The sequence below is a fragment of the Pseudophryne corroboree genome, chromosome 6 (genome assembly GCF_028390025.1).
Source record: "Pseudophryne corroboree isolate aPseCor3 chromosome 6, aPseCor3.hap2, whole genome shotgun sequence".
In the NCBI taxonomy this organism is placed as follows: Eukaryota; Metazoa; Chordata; class Amphibia; order Anura; family Myobatrachidae; genus Pseudophryne; species Pseudophryne corroboree.
Window position 1 is genome coordinate 161,222,801 of NC_086449.1, and position 19,817 is coordinate 161,242,617.

At 46.6% G+C, this 19,817-nt stretch overlaps 1 protein-coding gene across 1 annotated transcript in view; it reads left to right on the forward strand.

Annotated features, from left to right (window-relative positions):
* The window catches only part of CDS2 (CDP-diacylglycerol synthase 2), a 155,507-nt gene that overhangs the window by 115,827 nt on the left and 19,863 nt on the right, over positions 1-19,817 (forward strand). Inside the window, exon 10 of the mRNA XM_063932058.1 lies at positions 8,781-8,933. Coding sequence (XP_063788128.1) covers positions 8,781-8,933 — 153 coding nt within the window. The remainder of the gene's footprint in view (positions 1-8,780; positions 8,934-19,817) is intronic.

The window sequence follows — 19,817 nt, forward strand, 5'->3', positions numbered from 1 at the left end:
CCCGTCCGAGAAGGGTGCAATCTAGGTGGCTCTCCTAAAGAGCTGCTTAGAAAAAGTTTTTTTAGGTTTAAATCTCAGTGAATCCTGCTGGCAACAGGATCACTGCATCGAGGGACTTAGGGGAGAGATTTCCAACTCACCTGCGTGCAGGATGGATTGGAGTCTTAGGCTACTGGACACTTAGCTCCAGAGGGAGTCGGAACACAGGTCCTCCTGGGGTTCGTCCCGGAGCCGCGCCGCCGATCCCCCTTACAGACGCTGAAGACGGAGGTCCGGAAAGCAGGCGGCAGAAGACTCCTCAGTCTTCATGAAGGTAGCGCACAGCACTGCAGCTGTGCGCCATTGTTGCTACACGTCTCACTGATTCAGTCACGGAGGGTGCAGGGCGCTGCTGGGGGCGCCCTGGGCAGCAATATTAAATACCTTTAGTGGCAAAATAAATACATCACATATAGCCATTAAGGCTATATGTATGTATTTAACCCAGGCCAGTTTTCTTAAAACCCGGGAGAAAAGCCCGCCGAAAAAGGGGCGGAGCTTATTCTCCTCAGCACTCAGCGCCATTTTCCTGCTCAGCTCCGCTGGTGAGGAAGGCTCCCAGGACTCTCCCCTGCACTGCACTACAGAAACAGGGTAACAAAGAGAAGGGGGGCATAATTTGGCGATATTGATATATTAAAAGCGCTTATATCAAAAACAACACCTTCTAGGGTTGTTTATATACATTTATAGCGCTTTTGGTGTGTGCTGGCAAACTCTCCCTCTGTCTCCCCAAAGGGCTAAGAGGGTCCTGTCTTCGATTAGAGCATTCCCTGTGTGGCTGCTGTGTGTCGGTACGTGTGTGTCGACATGTATGAGGACGATGTTGGTGTGGAGGCAGAGCAATTGCCGGTAATGGTGATGTCACCCCCTAGGGAGTCGACACCGGAATGGATGGCTTTAGTTATGGAATTACGTGATAATGTTAGCACATTACAAAAGTCAGTTGACGAAATGAGACGGCCGGAAAACCAGTTAGTACCGGCTCAGGCGTCTCAGACACCGTCAGGGGCTGTAAAACGTCTTTTACCTCAGTCAGTCGACACGGGTACCGACACAGATGAATCTAGTGTCGACGGTGAAGAAACAAACGTATTTTCCAATAGGGCCACACGTTATATGATCACGGCAATGAAGGAGGCTTTGCAGATCTCTGATACTGCTGGTACCTCAAAAAGGGGTATTATGTGGGGGGTGAAAAAACTACCTGTAGCTTTTCCAGAATCAGAGGAATTGAATGACGTGTGTGACGAAGCGTGGGTTAACCCAGATAGAAAACTGCTAATTTCCAAGAAGTTATTGGCATTATACCCTTTCCCACCAGAGGTTAGGGCGCGCTGGGAAACACCCCCTAGGGTGGATAAGGCGCTCACACGTTTATCAAAGCAAGTGGCGTTGCCGTCTCCTGATACGGCCGCCCTCAAGGATCCAGCAGATAGGAGGCTGGAAACTACACTGAAGAGTATATACACACATACTGGTGTTATACTGCGACCGGCAGTAGCCTCAGCCTGGATGTGCAGTGCTGGGGTAGTGTGGTTGGATTCTCTGACTGAAGATATTGATACCCTGGATAGGGACAGTATTTTATTGACTCTAGAGCAATTAAAGGATGCTTTTCTTTATATGCGAGATGCTCAGAGGGATATTTGTACTCTAGCATCAAGAGTAAGCGCGATGTCCATATCTGCCAGAAGAAGTTTATGGACGCGACAGTGGTCAGGTGATGCGGATTCCAAAAGGCATATGGAAGTATTGCCATATAAAGGAGAGGAATTATTTGGGGTCGGTCTTTCGGACCTGGTGGCCACGGCAACTGCCGGCAAATCCACTTTTTTACCTCAGACCCCCTCCCAACAGAAAAAGACACCGTCTTTTCAGCCGCAGTCCTTTCGCTCCTATAAAAACAAGCGACCAAAAGGACAGTCTTATCTGCCGCGAGGCAGAGGAAAGGGTAAGAGAGGGCAGCAAGCAGCCCCTGCCCAGGACCAGAAGCCCGCCCCGGGTTCTACAAAGCCATCAGCATGACGCTGGGGCTTTACAAGCGGACTCAGGAGCGGTGGGGGGTCGACTCAAGATTTTCAGCAATCAGTGGGCTCGCTCACAAGTGGACCCGTGGATCCTGCAGATAATATCTCAGGGTTACATGTTGGAGTTCGAAAGGTCTCCCCCTCGCCGGTTCCTAAAGTCTGCTTTACCAACGTCTCCCTCAGAAAGGACGTCGGTTTTGGAAGCCATTCACAAGCTGTATTCTCAGCAGGTGATAGTCAAGGTACCCCTCCTACAACAGGGAAAGGGGTATTATTCCACACTATTTGTGGTACCGAAGCCGGACGGTTCGGTAAGACCTATTCTAAACCTGAAATCCTTGAACCTGTACATACAGAAATTCAAGTTCAAGATGGAGTCACTCAGAGCAGTGATAGCGAATCTGGAAGAAGGGGACTTCATGGTGTCCCTGGACATAAAGGATGCTTATCTGCATGTCCCAATTTACCCCTCACACCAAGGGTATCTCAGGTTCGTGATACAAGACTGTCATTATCAGTTTCAAACGCTGCCGTTTGGTTTGTCCACGGCCCCTCGGGTCTTTACCAAGGTAATGACCGAAATGATGGTTATTCTACGAAGAAAAGGCGTATTAATTATCCCTTACTTGGACGATCTCCTGATAAGGGCAAAGTCCAGAGAACAGCTGGAAGTCGGTGTAGCACTAACCCAGGTAGTGCTTCAGCAACACGGGTGGATTCTGAATCTTCCAAAATCTCAATTGACCCCGACAACTCGTCTGCTGTTCCTGGGAATGATTCTGGACACGGTTCAGAAAAAGGTGTTTCTCCCGGAGGAGAAAGCAAGGGAGTTATCCGAACTTGTCAGGAACCTCCTAAAACCAGGAACTGTGTCAGTACATCAATGCACAAGAGTCCTGGGAAAGATGGTGGCTTCTTACGAAGCGATTCCATTCGGCAGATTCCATGCACGGACATTTCAGTGGGATCTGCTGGACAAATGGTCCGGATCGCATCTGCACATGCATCAGCGGATAACACTGTCACCAAGAACAAGGTTGTCTCTCCTGTGGTGGTTGCAGAGTGCCCATCTGTTAGAGGGCCGCAGATTCGGCATACAGGACTGGGTCCTGGTGACTACGGATGCCAGCCTACGAGGCTGGGGAGCAGTCACACAGGGAAGAAACTTCCAGGGCGTGTGGTCAAACCTGGAGACGTCCCTTCACATAAATATACTGGAGCTAAGAGCGATCTACAATGCTCTAAGCCTGGCAAAATCGCTGCTTCAGGGTCAGCCGGTGTTGATCCAGTCGGACAACATCACGGCAGTCGCCCACGTAAACCGACAAGGCGGCACGAGAAGCAGAAGAGCAATGACAGAAGCTGCAAGGATTCTGCGCTGGGCGGAGAATCATGTCATAGCACTGTCAGCAGTGTTCATCCCGGGAGTGGACAACTGGGAAGCAGACTTCCTCAGCAGACACGACCTTCACCCGGGAGAGTGGGGACTTCATCCAGAAGTCTTCCACATGATTGTGAACCGTTGGGAAAGACCAAAGGTGGACATGATGGCGTCTCGCCTCAACAAAAAATTGGACAGATATTGCGCCAGGTCAAGAGACCCTCAGGCAATAGCTGTGGACGCTCTGGTAACACCGTGGGTGTACCAGTCAGTGTATGTGTTCCCTCCTCTGCCTCTCATACCAAAGGTACTGAGAATTATACGGAAAAGAGGAGTAAGAACAATACTGGTGGCTCCGGACTGGCCAAGAAGAACTTGGTATCCGGAACTTCAAGAGATGCTCACGGAGGATCCATGGCCTCTACCTCTAAGAAGGGATCTGCTTCAGCAGGGACCTTGTATGTTCCAAGACTTACCGCGTCTGCGTTTGACGGCATGGCGGTTGAACGCCGGATTCTAAAAGAAAAGGGCATTCCAGAGGAAGTTATTCCTACCTTGATTAAGGCTAGAAAGGAAGTGACTGTACAACATTATCACCGCATTTGGCGAAAATATGTTGCGTGGTGTGAGGCCAAGAAGGCTCCAACGGAAGAATTTCAGTTGGGTCGATTCTTACATTTCCTGCAAGCAGGATTGTCTATGGGCCTAAAATTGGGGTCCATTAAAGTTCAAATTTCGGCCTTATCAATCTTCTTCCAGAAGGAATTGGCATCAGTGCCTGAAGTACAAACTTTTGTCAAAGGTGTACTACATATACAACCCCCAATAGTGCCTCCAGTGGCACCGTGGGATTTGAACGTAGTTTTGAATTTTCTCAAATCTCATTGGTTTGAGCCTCTAAAATCGGTAGATTTAAAATACCTTACATGGAAGGTAACCATGCTATTGGCCCTGGCTTCAGCCAGGAGAGTTTCAGAGTTGGCGGCTTTATCATACAAAAGCCCATATCTGATTTTCCATTCGGACAGGGCAGAACTGCGGACACGTCCTCATTTTCTCCCTAAGGTGGTTTCGGCTTTTCACTTGAACCAGCCTATTGTGGTGCCTGCGGCTACTAGCGACTTGGAGGACTCCAAGTTACTGGACGTTGTCAGAGCATTAAAAATATATATTTCAAGGACAGCTGGAGTCAGAAAATCTGACTCGTTGTTTATATTGTATGCACCCAACAAGATGGGTGCTCCTGCGTCTAAACAGACGATTGCACGTTGGATCTGTAGCACAATCCAACTTGCACATTCTGTGGCAGGCCTGCCACAGCCTAAATCTGTAAAGGCCCACTCCACAAGGAAAGTGGGCTCATCTTGGGCGGCTGCCCGAGGGGTCTCGGCATTACAACTTTGCCGAGCAGCTACGTGGTCAGGGGAGAACACGTTTGTAAAATTTTACAAATTTGATACTCTGGCTAAGGAGGACCTGGAGTTCTCTCATTCGGTGCTGCAGAGTCATCCGCACTCTCCCGCCCGTTTGGGAGCTTTGGTATAATCCCCATGGTCCTGACGAAGTCCCAGCATCCACTAGGACGTTGGAGAAAATAAGAATTTACTTACCGATAATTCTATTTCTCATAGTCCGTAGTGGATGCTGGGCGCCCATCCCAAGTGCGGATTGTCTGCAATACTTGTACATAGTTATTGTTACAAAGATCGGGTTATTACTATTGTTGTGAGCCATCTTTTCAGAGGCTACTTCGTTTTTTGTTATCTGGGTTCAGATCACAAGTTGTACGGTGTGATTGGTGTGGCTGGTATGAGTCTTACCCGGGATTCAAGATCCTTCCTTATTGTGTACGCTCGTCCGGGCACAGTACCTAACTGAGGCTTGGAGGAGGGTCATAGGGGGAGGAGCCAGAACGCACCATGTGATCCTAAAAGCTTTATTTAGATGTGCCCTGTCTCCTGCGGAGCCCGCTATTCCCCATGGTCCTGACGGAGTCCCAGCATCCACTACGGACTATGAGAAATAGAATTATCGGTAAGTAAATTCTTATTTTCTCGTAGTCCGTAGTGGATGCTGGGCGCCCGTCCCAAGTGCGGACTCTCTGCAATACATGTATATAGTTATTGCTAAACTAAAGGGTTATTGTTATGAGCCATCTGTTACTGAGGCTCAGTTGTTGTTCATACTGTTAACTGGGTATAGTTATCACGAGTTGTACGGTGTGATTGGTGTGGCTGGTATGAGTCTTACCCTGGATTCCAAATCCTTTCCTTGTTGTGTCAGCTCTTCCGGGCACAGTTTCCTTAACTGAGGTCTGGAGGAGGGGCATAGAGGGAGGAGCCAGTGCACACCAGATAGTACCTAATCTTTCTTTTAGAGTGCCCAGTCTCCTGCGGAGCCCGTCTATTCCCCATGGTCCTTACGGAGTTCCCAGCATCCACTACGGACTACGAGAAATAGAATTACCGGTGAGTAAATTCTTATTTTTGCTTTGTTGACAGCTTTGCACAATTCTTGGCATTCTCTCAATCCGCTTCATGAGGTAATCTCCTGGAACGGTTTTGAATTAACAGGTGTGCCTTGTCAAGAGTCAATCTGTGGAATTACTTGCCTTCTTATTGTGTGGTGTTGTGCAGAGGTAGGGTTAGTACACAGTGGACACCCCTATTTAACTACTGTTGTAATCCATATTATGGCACAAACCACTCAACTCAGCAAAGAAAAAATAACAGTCCATCATTACTTTAAGACATGAAGGTCAGTCCATACAGAAAATTTCAAGAACTTTGAATTTATCCTCAAGTGCAGTTGAAAAAACTATTAAACGCTATGATGAAACTGGCTCTCATGAGGACCACTCCAGGAAAGGAAGACCAAGAGTAACCTCTGCTACAGAGGATAAGTTTATTAGCGATACCAGCCTCAGAAACCGCTACTTAACAGCACCTCAGATTAAAGCCCACATAAATTCTTCAGAGTTCAAGTAGCAGACAAATCTCAACATCAACTGTTCAGAGGAGACTGTGTGAATCAGGCCTTCATGATTGAATTGCTGCGAAAAAGCCACTACTGAGGATGATCAACAAGAAGAAGAGAATTGTTTGGGCCAAGAAACACAAGGAATGGACATTAGACCAGTGGAAATCTGTACTTTAGTCTGATGAGTCCAAATTTGAGATTTTTGGTTTTAACCGCCGTGTCTCTGTAACATGCAGAGAAGGTGAGCGGATGGTTTCTGCATGTGTGCTTCCCACTGTGAAGCATGGAGGAGGAGGTGTGATGGTGTGGTGGTGCTTTGCTGGTGACACTGTTGGTGATTTATTGAAAATTCAAGGCACACTTAACCAGCATGCCTACCACAGCATTCTGCATTACCATGCCATCCCATCTGGATTGCGCTTACTGGGACCATCATTTGTTTTTCGACAAGACAATGACCCCAAACACACCTCCAGGCTATGTAAGGGCTACTTGACCAAGAAGGAAAGTGATGGAGTGCTGCGTCAGATGACCTGGCCTCCACAATCACCCGACCTAAACCCAATTGAGATGGTTTGGGATGAGTTGGACCGCAGAGTGAAGGAAAAGCAGCCAACAAGTGCTCAGCACCTCTGGGAACTCCTTCAAGACTATTGGAGAACCATTCCAGGAGAGACTACCTCTTGAAGCTGATTGTGAGAATGCCAAGAGTGTGCAAAGCTGTCATCAAAGAAAAAGGGGGCTACTTTGAGGAATGTAAAATATAAAACATATTTTGATTTGTTTAACACTTTTTTGTAGACAACATAATTCCATATGTGTTCTTTCATAGTTTTGATGTCTTAAGTATTAATCTACAATGTAGAAAATAACAAAAATAACTAAAAACCATTGAATGAAGTGTGTCCAAACTTTTGACTAGTACTGTATGTATAAAATATACATATATTGCGCCCCCTAAAAAACACTCAGGGTAGGAGACATAGATCTCAGGACCAGCTGCTTCTCCCATGGGCATCTTACATGGCTTGGTCACGAGTTAGTAGCCCCAAGCATCTTTTTGTGTTAATCCCTAAAGCAAGCATTCCCAACCACGGTCCTCAAGGCACACCAACAGAGCAGGTTTTAGTGATATCCAGGCTTCAGCACAGATGGTTAAATCAAAATAACTGAGGTACTAATTAAGTCACTTGTGTTCAAGCCTGGATATCACTAAAACCAGGACTGTTAGTGTGCCTTGAGGACCGCGGTTGGGAAACACTGCCCTAAAGGAAAAACTGCAAATAGGACATTTTGTGATCAATTTGTACAATATAAAATATGCATCACAATATTAGATACCACTACTGTCATTGTAAAATAAGTTCCGCTAAGCAATAACAGATTTCCACATGAGTAAGCCGCGGACAGACACTAGTGATATTATAAAACTCACTGCCTGGGAAGTTTTCCTTCAGAATAGAGATGAACACTTTAAGCTGCTGTATGTGTCTTTACCTTTTGCAAGGCTTATACATGTGTTCATTCCAGTTTCTTTGTCTTATCACAGAGTTTATTCCCTGACCCTAAAAGAATTAGCTCATGACCGTACTGTAAAAGGAGGAGAGCGCTAGCAGAAGTGAAGGGAGAAATGACTGTGTTTTAGCCAGAAGGCTTCCTGCATCCACACAAATAGATCTCATGGTAACTGACTTGTCGGTTATGATTACATCACGTTTACATTTGTTCTCATAAGCTTCAAATCAGAAAAACCTTTTAGAGGCTTTTGTGACTTAGCAAGGTCTCCCTTGGTTACAAAATGATGCATATTAAATAAAACGTAAAATGCGCTTTGCAGCCATGCGGGAAAACACTGTTTTGATTGCTGCTGCAAGATGGCCCAAATGTATTAAGCCTTAAGTGATAAAGTGAAGAGAGATAAAATACCAGCCAAACATCTTCCTAACTGCCATGTTACAGGATGTGTTTAGAAAAATGACGGACAGGAGCGGATTGGCTGATACTTTAACACACTCCACTTTATCACTTTTTAAGGCATAATACATTTGGGCCAAAAAGTCTGTATTTTATGTGCAGTTGATGTTGCCCATGATGTCACACAACAGAGAGGTTTTTGAGACAATCTGGATATTCTGGATATTTTACATGTAAAATAATAGGAATTTAAAACTATAATACTGATGGGATGTTCGTTTTGGTATGAGCAAGGGCACAGTGCTGGGATACCGGTTCAGGCACTGGCTGTGTAGATCTTTCTTTAGTGAGGTTTACTGACCCTTACCTACTCGAGTATCCCAATGTTATTCTCCCTTTCTGCTGCCTGGTAATATGTGTGTTTATCCCCTCTCTAGCTATCCTACTTCATGTCTGGGTACAATCACTTTGTATGTCCCGTGGAGTTTAACAATGATAGTAACAGATTTACTTTGGACTGTGAGCCGTCAGAACTCTTCCAGCTACAAGAATATCCTATCCCTGCTATGCTGCAATCTGTCATCGGTTGGGTAAGCACCACAAATGCAAGATCTGGCCCTGTGGACCATCAGGCTGTTTAAGGGAGATAAGATATTTTAATGTCATTTTATCTTTAATACATATTTCCCTGACGTCCTAGTGGATGCTGGGTACTCCGTAAGGACCATGGGGAATAGACGGGCTCCGCAGGAGACTGGGCACTCTAAAAGAAAGATTAGGTACTATCTGGTGTGCACTGGCTCCTCCCTCTATGCCCCTCCTCCAGACCTCAGTTAGAATCTGTGCCCGGCTCGAGCTGGTTGCACACTAGGGGCTCTCCTGAGCTTCTAGTAAAGAAAGTATTTGTTAGGTTTTTTATTTTCAGTGAGATCTGCTGGCAACAGACTCACTGCTACGTGGGACTTAGGGGAGAGAAGCGAACCTATCTGCTTGCAGCTAGCTTGGGCTTCTAGGCTACTGGACACCATTAGCTCCAGAGGGATTGAACACAGGCCCAGCCTCGGTCGTCCGGTCCCGGAGCCGCGCCGCCGTCCCCCTTGCAGAGCCAGAAGCAAGAAGAACATCCTGGAAATCGGCGGCTGAAGACTCCGGTCTTCATTAAGGTAGCGCACAGCACTGCAGCTGTGCGCCATTGCTCCCTATGCACACCACATACTCCGGTCACTGATGGGTGCAGGGCGCTGGGGGGGGGGGGCGCCCTGGGCTGCAATTAGAGTAGCTTACATGGCGAACAGCACATAATATAGTCTAATAAACTATATATGTGCAAAAATCCCCCGCCATAATATAAATATAAGAGCGGGAGAAGTCCGCCGAGAAGAGGGCGGGGCTATCTCCCTCAGCACACTGGCGCCATTTCCTCTTCACAGCTCCGCTGGAAGACAGCTCCCCAGGCTCTTCCCTGCAATTTCCAGGCTCAAAGGGTAAAAAAGAGAGGGGGGGCACTAAATTTAGGCGCAAACTGTATATGTAAAGCAGCTATAGGGAAAAATCACTTTGTGTTAGTGTAAATCCCTGATTATATAGCGCTGTGGTGTGTGCTGGCATACTCTCTCTCTGTCTCCCCAAAGGACTTTGTGGGGTCCTGTCCTCAGTCAGAGCATTCCCTGTGTGTGTGCGGTGTGTCGGTACGGCTGTGTCGACATGTTTGATGAGGAGGGTTACGTGGAGGCGGAGCAGGTGCCGATAAGTGTGATGTCACCCCCTGCGGGGTCGACACCAGAGTGGATGGATATGTGGAAGGTATTAACCGACAGTGTCAACTCCTTACATAAAAGGCTGGATGACGTAACAGCCGTGGGACAGCCGGCTTCTCAGCCCGTGCCTGCCCAGGCGTCTCAAAGACCATCAGGGGCTCACAAACGCCCGCTACCTCAGATGGCAGACACAGATGTCGACACGGAGTCTGACTCCAGTGTCGACAAGGATGAAACATATACACAATCCACAAGGGGCATCCGTTGCATGATTATGGCAATGAAAAATGTGTTACACATTTCTGACATTAACCCAGGTACCACTAAAAAGGGTATTATGTTTGGGGAGAAAAAGCAGCCAGTGTTTTTTCCCTCATCAGATGAGTTGAATGAAGTGTGTGAAGAAGCGTGGGGTTCCCTCGATAAGAAACTGGTAATTTTTAAAAAGTTACTGATGGCGTACCCTTTCCCGCCAGAGGATAGGTCACGTTGGTAGATATCTCCTAGGGTGGATAAGGCGCTCACACGCTTGTCAAAAAAGGTGGCACTGCCGTCTCAGGATATGGCCGCCTTCAAGGAGCCTGCTGATAGAAAGCAGGAAGCTATCCTGAAGTCTGTATATACACACTCAGGTACTATACTGAGACCTGCAATTGCTTCAGCATGGATGTGTAGTGCTGCTGCAGCGTGGTCTGATTCCCTGTCAGATAATATTGATACCCTCGACAGGGATACTATTTTGCTAACCATAGAGCATATTAAAGACGTTGTATTATATATGAGGGATGCACAGAGGGATATTTGCCGGCTGGCATCTAGAATTAATGCAATGTCCATTTCTGCCAGGAGGGTATTATGGACCCGGCAGTGGACAGGTGATGCTGATTCTAAAAGGCACATGGAGGTTTTGCCTTATAAGGGTGAGGAATTGTTTGGGGATGGTCTCTCGGACCTCGTATCCACAGCAACAGCTGGGAAATCGAAATTTTTACCTCAGGCTCCCTCACAACCTAAGAAAGCACCGTACTATCAGGTACAGTCCTTTCGGCCTCAGAAAGGCAAGCGGATCAAAGGTGCCCAGAGGCAGGGGGAGAGGGAAAAAGCTGCACCAGACAGCCAGTTCCCAGGAACAAAAATCCTCCTCTGCTTCTACTAAGTCCACCGCATGACGCTGGGGCTCAACAGACGGAGCCAGGTGCGGTGGGGGCGCGTCTCCGGAACTTCAGCGACCAGTGGGTTCGCTCACAGGTGGATCTCTGGGTTCTACAAGTGGTATCTCAGGGATACAAGCTGGAATTCGAGGCGTCTCCCCCTCGCCGTTACCTCAAATCAGCCTTGCCAGCTACTCCCCAGGACTGGGAGGTAGTACTGGTGGCAATTCACAAGCTGTACCTCCAGCAGGTGAAAATAAAAGTTCCCCTCCTTCAACAGGGACGGGGTTACTATTCCTCAATGTTTGTGGTACCGAAACCAGACGGTTCGGTGAGACCCATTCTAAATTTGAAATCCTTAAACACTTATATAAGGAAGTTCAAGTTCAAAATGGAATCGCTAAGGGCGGTTATTGCAAGCCTGGAAGAGGGGGATTACATGGTATCACTGGACATCATGGATGCTTACCTACATGTCCCCATTTACCCACCTCACCAGGAGTACCTCAAGGTTGTGGTACAGAACTGACATTACCAATTCCAGACGTTGCCGTTTGGTCTGTCCACGGCACCGAGGGTGTATTCCAAGGTAATGGCCAAAATGATGATACTCCTTCGAAAGAAGGGAGTTATAATTATCCCGTACTTAGACGATCTCCTTATAAAGGCGAGGTCCAAGGAGCAGTTGTTGATCGAAGTAGCACTATCTCAGGAAGTGCTACAACAGCACGGCTGGATTCGGAATATCCCAAAGTCGCAGTTGGTTCCTACGACGCGTCTGCTGATATTGGGCATGTTTCTGGACACAGAACAGAAGAAGGTGTTTCTCCCGGAGGAGAAGGCCAAGGAGTTGTCATCTCTGGTCAGAGACCTACTGAAACCAAAACAGGTGTCGGTGCATCATTGCACGCGAGTCCTGGAAAAGATGGTAGCTTCTTACGAAGCAATTCCCTTCGGCAGGTTCCATGCAAGGAACTTTCAGTGGTACCTGTTAGACAAGTGAGGATCGCATCTTCAGATGCATCGGCTGATCACCCTGTCCCCGAGGGCCAGGGTGTCTCTGCTGTGGTGGCTGCAGAGTGCTCATCTTCTCGAGGGCCGCAGATTTGGCATTCAGGACTGGGTCCTGGTGACCACGGATGCAAGCCTCCGAGGTTGGGGAGCAGTCACTCAGGGAAGAAATTTCCGAGGACAATGGTCGAGTCAGGAGACTTCCCTACACATAAATATTCTGGACCTAAGGGCCATTTACAATGCCCTAAGGCAAGCAGAACCCCTGCTTCAAAACCAGCCGGTGCTGATTCAGTCAGACAACATCACGGCTGTCACCCATGTAAGCCGACAAGGCGGCACAAGAAGCAGGATGGCGTTGGCAGAAGCCACAAGGATTCTCCGATGGGCGGAGTATCACGTGCTAACACTGTCAGCAGTGTTCATTCCGGGTGTGGAAAACTAGGAAGCAGACTTCCTCAGCAAGCACGACCTCCACCCGGGAGAGTGGGGACTTCATCCAGAAGTCTTCACGCAGATTGTGAACCGTTGGGAACGGCCACAGGTGGACATGATGGCGTCCCGCCTCAACAAAAAGCTAAAAAAGTATTGCGCCAGGTCAAGAGACCCTCAGGCGATAGCTGTGGACGCACTAGTGACACCGTGGGTGTACCAGTCGGTTTATGTGTTCCCTCCTCTTCCTCTCATACCCAAGGTACTGAGGATAGTAAGTAAGAGAGGAGTAAGAACTATACTCGTAGTTCCGGATTGGCCAAGAAGAACTTGGTACCCAGAACTACAAGAAATGATCTCGGAGGACCCATGGCCTCTGTCTCTCAGACAGGACCTGTTACTGCAGGGGCCCTGTCTGTTCCAAGACTTACCGCGGCTGCGTTTGAAGGCTTGGCGGTTGAACGCCGGATCCTAACGGAAAAGGGCGTTCCAGATGAAGTGATTCCTACGCTGTTAAAGGCTTGGAAAGACGCTGCCTGAAGTTCAGACGTTGTTAAGGGAGTGCTGCATATTCAGCCCCTTTTGTGCCTCCAGTGGCACCTTGGGATCTCAACGTAGTGTTGGTTTGCCTAAAATCACATTGTTTTGAGCCACTTTAGAACGTGGAGTTCAAGTATCTCACGTGGAAAGTGGTCATATATATTTGGCTTCGGCTAGGCGTGTGTCAGAATTGGCGGCTTTGTCATGTGAAAGCCCTTATCTGATCTTCCATAGGGACAGGGCAGAATTGAGGATTCGTCCCCAATTTCTCCCTAAGGTGGTATCAGCGTTTCATTTGAACCAACCTATTGTGGTGCCTGCGGCTACTCGGGACTTGGAGGCCTCCAAGTTGCTGGATGTAGTCCGGGCCCTGAAAATCTATGTTCCAGGACGGCTACAGTCAGACATACTGACTCGCTGTTATCCTGCATGCACCCAACAAGCTGGGTGCTCCTGCTTCTAAGCAGACTATTGCTCGCTGGATCTGTAGCACGATTCAACTTGCACATTCTGCGGCTGGACTGCTGCATCCTAAATCAGTAAAAGCCCATTCCACGAGGAAGGGGGCTCTTCTTGGGCGGCTGCCCAAGGGGTCTCGGCATTACGACTTGCCGAGCGGCCACCTGGTCGGGGTCAAACACGTTTGCAAAATTCTACAAGTTTGATACCCTGGCTGAGGAGGACCTTGAGTTTACTCATGCGGTGCTGCAGAGTCATCCGCACTCTCCCGCCCGTTTGGGAGCTTTGGTATAATCCCCATGGTCCTTACGGAGTACCCAGCATCCACTAGGACGTCAGAGAAAATAAGAATTTACTCACCGGTAATTCTATTTCTCGTAGTCCGTTGTGGATGCTGGGAGCCCGTCCCAAGTGCGGACTCTCTGCAATACGTGTATATAGTTATTGCTTAACTAAAGGGTTTTGTTATGAGACATCTGTTAATGAGGCTCATTTGTTGTTCATACTGTTAACTGGGTATAGTTATCACAAGTTGTACGGTGTGATTGGTGTGGCTGGTATGAGTCTTACCCTGGATTCCAAATCCTTTCCTTGTAGTGTCAGCTCTTCCGGGCACAGTTTCCCTAACTGAGGTCTGGAGGAGGGGCATAGAGGGAGGAGCCAGTGCACACCAGATAGTACCTAATCTTTCTTTTAGAGTGCCCAGTCTCCTGCGGAGCCCGTCTATTCCCCATGGTCCTTACGGAGTACCCAGCATCCACTACGGACTACGAGAAATAGAATTACCGGTGAGTAAATTCTTATTTTCATGATGATATACGCTAACTGGTTACACAGGATGACATACAAAAGGCAGAAACCCCTAGTTCATGCAGATTCCTTGGATCAGTAAGGAACTGTAGCTATGTTTCATTTATCTTCTGTTGGTCAGCACCAAGTAAGGAATGGACCACCTGAAATACACCCCACACCAGAAACACAATTACAGTAGTTAAGACAGAGAAGACATGGATGGCTCCATATTGTTTCTGCAAAGTCAGCTGTTGCTTTGTTAATAAACATCATAGCACTTTGCCCTTGTGGACATTCACATTGATTAAATTAGACTGGATATTAATGCTCAGACAAGTGGTAAGAGGGTATTCTTGCAACCGGACTATATGCAGGGAGATAGGAGTGTGATACATGAGGTTAAGTTCAGCTTTGTATATTGTTGCAGTCAGACAGAAATGGGAAAAGTCTACAGTGGGACCATGTGACCCAGTCAAAGAGTTTTTGTATACAGAGAGAGCATAAATATTGGTTTGATTGAACTGTATAGAGTGGTAGCCTGGGCATGGTAAGTAGTAATATCATGCCATGGTTATATTTCTCTATAGCGCATCTATCGTGTACACACAGTGCGCTTTATTTATAGAGCACAAATTAGGCTCAGTGCAGAATCCTGAGCTTTAGTTACATGTAGTTGAGCAGTAAAATGACCTAAAAGTAGCTGAAGGGGTGGAGAGAATGCCTTCCTGGGGATTTCATGCTTTGTGGAAGAGCATGCAACCATTTTCACTGCAAAAAAGATACTAGATTCTTGCAGTAGCTCAGAGCTGTTCTTTGGGACGTATATTGTATTTTTATTTTGATCCAAGTCAGAATAATTAGGAAAAAACCCCAGCAACTCTTCAATAATAATATAGTAATGTCCACTTTACAGCAGGTAAAATGAGCACGAATCAACAAGAGTTTTATGCAGTAACCTTGGCAGAGAATTGTAGTTATACATTCATTTGGAGCAATGTTTAAATAAAATAAAATCTGCACACGGGTCCCACACACAGAGCCGGCCCTAACCAATATGATGCCCTAGGCAAGATTTTGGCTGGTGCCCCCTAGCACCGCCGCTAGTTCTGAAGGAGATGCCTGGCATGAGTCAGCTGGCAGCTCTGCTAACGTCGGGCGCCTTTTGTTTATGAAAATGCATCTTACTTGCATTATTATGTGGCTAGGATGCACAAGCAGCTTCTGCTGATTAAAATGATATGCAGCATGCCTATATACTGTGTACGACTGTGGCTGTATCTGCATACGAAATGCTACATTACAGTGATTTCCAGCAATACACTGCAACGTAGCATTTCTTATGCAGATACAGCCGCAGTCACACACAGAATATAGGCATGCCGCATATAATTTTAATCAGCAGAAGCTGCTGGTGCCCCTAAGCATACCAAATGCCCTAGGCATTTGCCTAGTTTGCCTATACCTAAGGCCGGCTCTGCCCACACATAATTCAAGCATCCCCTAATGGAAATGAAACACTACCAGGTAATGGCAGTTCTAATGGGTGTAGTATGGTATGCCGGCGGCTGGGCTCCCGACGGCCAGCATACCGGCGCTGGAATCCCGACTGCCGGCATACCAACAGCTGGGCGAACGCAAATGGGCCCCTTGCGGGCTTGCTGCGCTTGCCATGCTGCGAACACGGTGGCGCGCTACGCCAGGGGGGTCGTGGACACCCAAGAGGGAGAAAAAGTGTTAGTGTGTCGGGATTCTGACGCCGGTATACTGTGCACCGGGATCCCAACAGCCGGCAAACTAAATACCACCTATTCTAATTCATTGGAGTTGTAGACTTGGAAGCTGAATGGAGCATACCATTGGCCAGCAATTGGGGCTATCCAATCAAGTGCTTCATTCAGTACACCCCTCCCATCTTAGCAACTTAAATCCCCAGGAAAGGTCCTGCCCTATTGCCCTTTAGATCTGCATGCTGGAGATAGCTTACAATAAGCGCTACACTTAAGGTGCGTACACACGGTGAGATCCTTGCTATGCCTGATTTTGACTTTGCGATTTTCCTTTAACTCCCCCAGAGCGCAGAAGCACATATTTTGACTATCTGTACTTTCGATTTTGACTTTGTGCCAATTTTGACTACACTTTGTACTAGATACAGTAGTACACTAAATAGTCGTGATTGACTTGCCTGCACAGTCTATCTAGCCTTGTGATACCGACCCCGCGGGAGTGCGCAACTATATAGTCAAAATCAAAAGGAGAAATCTCACCATGTGTACTCACCTTTAGGGGGATAGTTAGCAAAGAGAGATTGGTTTAAATCTTCAATATCAAATGTATGGTTGGAAGGTGATGACGCACCAGCCAATCAGCTCCTAACTAATTTTTCAAACCCGGAATGATTGACTGGTGTATTATCAGCTTCCACTTTGATAAAGCTGAATATTTATCTTATATAAAACCCTTTGTGAGGTCTAAGAACACTGTACGCTATTCACGTATGGAGTACCGTAAGGGTACGCTCGTTGCGTGGCAATCGCTTAGCCGTAGTCGAGACGCTCAAGCGTCACGTTCGCTCACGGCCAAGAGATCACAGGCAGGCACGCTATTGGCTGCTGACTAACGTAATGATTCGCTATAGCGTAGCGGACGCTCGGGACCACGAGGAGATCACCAGCGGCGCTGAACGCTAACAATGTTAAACCTTTGTATCTAAACCATAAACAGTATATTATGCAGTAAAACCTTTGTGTAGAAATAGGGTGTAGATGCAACCTAGTGTAACCTTATTAACTTAAAAGCTGAGCGTCACCGACGCTCTGAGAATACTTAGCACTATAAGAAATACACAGATACCTGGGCTTAGGGTCCAACGCCTAATATATATATATTATGAATGATATACTTGCATAAGAATTAACACAAATACAAATCATACACTACAATATAACATAGACTACCTAACCAGATAACTACACAGGAAATACAATACAATACAATTACGTTTTTAAGGGAAAATAAGAGAGAAAGAGGAGAAGAGAGAGAGAGAGAGAGAAATTGGCCCACAATAACAAGAAGATCAATATGGTTGCGGAGAAAACTTACGCACAAAGGAAACGATCGCATGCGCCTCTGGACATCCAGCTCCCGATTTTCAGCAATGATAACCGTTGAAGAGTGAGAGCTGGATGTGATCGGCTTGTCTATTTATGCCCCACACACAATACAATTCAATGGTCCCTACAATCTCATTGTTCATTGGACACAGGAATTCCTCCTCGCATTATAACAAAAGGTCATAGGTTGATTCATACAGGTGGGCCGTGACTATTTCCAACAGCTCAGGTGGGAGGGAAACTGGGTTTCCCGCCGCATGGATAAGTAAGTGCAAATACAGTAAATGTTCATAAACTTCTTATGTCCATAACTATTCGCACGAGCGATTAATCTGCTTCAAACCAACACCGGAATATTGCTAATTAAATACTCTTCCGATGGGTACTAAACACCACTGTATTACTCCTGTCTGACCCTTCGTATCAAACAAAGAGGGATTTCTCTGTTCAGGAACATTCTATATTAACCAAAATTTCAGAATCTATCAAAGGGACCATGATCTACAAAATACATTATATAGTGAAAATATGTAACGATTGAGTCGCACGCTACGATCACATAAACTCTACCGTAAATACGCATACCGTGCGCCTGCGGGTGCCCGCGACTGTGAGTATGCGCACGTACGGGAGAGCGTACGCATGCGCAGCACGGACCTGTGTGAGGTGCAAATATGGTAGTGTGCATAGAGATATTTTTCTGACTTTGACAGTCCACCCTTTGGCAGTCAACAATAACTGCCACTTCCTAAAACATTTCAAAAGGAGAAAAATATATGTCAGGGGTTAATACATTTACATGGTTGGGTAGGGGAGGAGAGGAGAAGGTAGGAAAAAAAGGATATGACCTAGTGAGATAGCAGAAGCATGTGTGTATGAATCCGTGCTTGGGGGTCATGTATCATCGTGCCGTACGTGTTTTAAATCAAGCTTCGAGGTATTGCGAAGTATACATTTGAATTCCTTCTTATCCCGTGGTACGGGTCTGTGGATGGGCTGTCAAACTTTACCAAGCTCTTTTCGGCTTTGGTTGTAACAAAATGGGGGAGCACATTTTAGTTGATGATACATGAATGGGGGAGATATGTGATTGCTGATATCTGTGCCTGTATTCCCTATCGACTATGTGTGTCATTACCTGAGGGTTGTAGAAATGAAGAAAAGACATAATTACGGTAAATGCGGTGGTATTCTATGTCAGGTAAATGTACATTCGTCGATTGAGGTCTTGTTTGGTGTCTGTTGGTTGCAGTCTTCTTTGTGCTTTTGCCCATAAGGTGCGAGCAAAAGCTGTCAATGTCCATAGATTTACAAAAGTGTTGGGCTAGCGTAATTTTAAAATTTCTAGGGAAACTGGGGATCCATGGCATAGTTCATCAAAAATCTGTGTATCAGGTTGTCAAAACTTCTTCTTTAATCCATCTGTTGTCTGTATATCGGCTCATCAAATTCCTCGTCCAAGTGGGTCTTTTTACCTTGGAGGAAACGGAAAAACAGGTGAAAGAAACGGACCGTAGAAATCGCATTTTCATCACATCATTGTTTCTACATTTGGGTCATAAATCAAATCCATTGGAATTACAGTTTCCTCACTCCTCAGACTCATTACCCTAGTACGACGATTGCACTTCATTAAAGCCTGACCGCATCTAAATATCAAACCAATTGATATGACAACACCTAAGATACATAGGAGAAACTTCCCAACATCCATTATGACTCCTTGAGCCCAGTCTCCTAAACCAGAGAACCAATTTCGCGGGTTCAACCATGACACCCAACCAGTCAGCTCATTACCTACAGCAGCAAGAGTGAGATTGTGTCTCCTGCGAAATTCCCACTTCAGTTGGAGAATATCGTCCATCTTTTGGTCTATGACCTCGACCGGATCCTCGGTGCTATTAGTAATATATGTGCAACATTTCACGCCGTACTGCGTTGCCAGTGTGACACAATATCCGCCTGTCACTGCTGTGAGGTAATTAAGAACCATTCTATGCTGTACTAGTTCTGTTTTATAAGCTTGAAGTTCTCTTCCAGTATACCTAAACGTGTCATCATACATTTCAGTGATATTATCTAACAAATTTGCAAGTGCAGATATGTATTTATAATTCAACACTCCTCTGGCGGTGCGAGTGATGTCTAACGCGATTAGAAACTGAATCCCGGTGGATTCATGGATCATGTCAGAGGCCGGATGCTCTGTTCTTTCTATC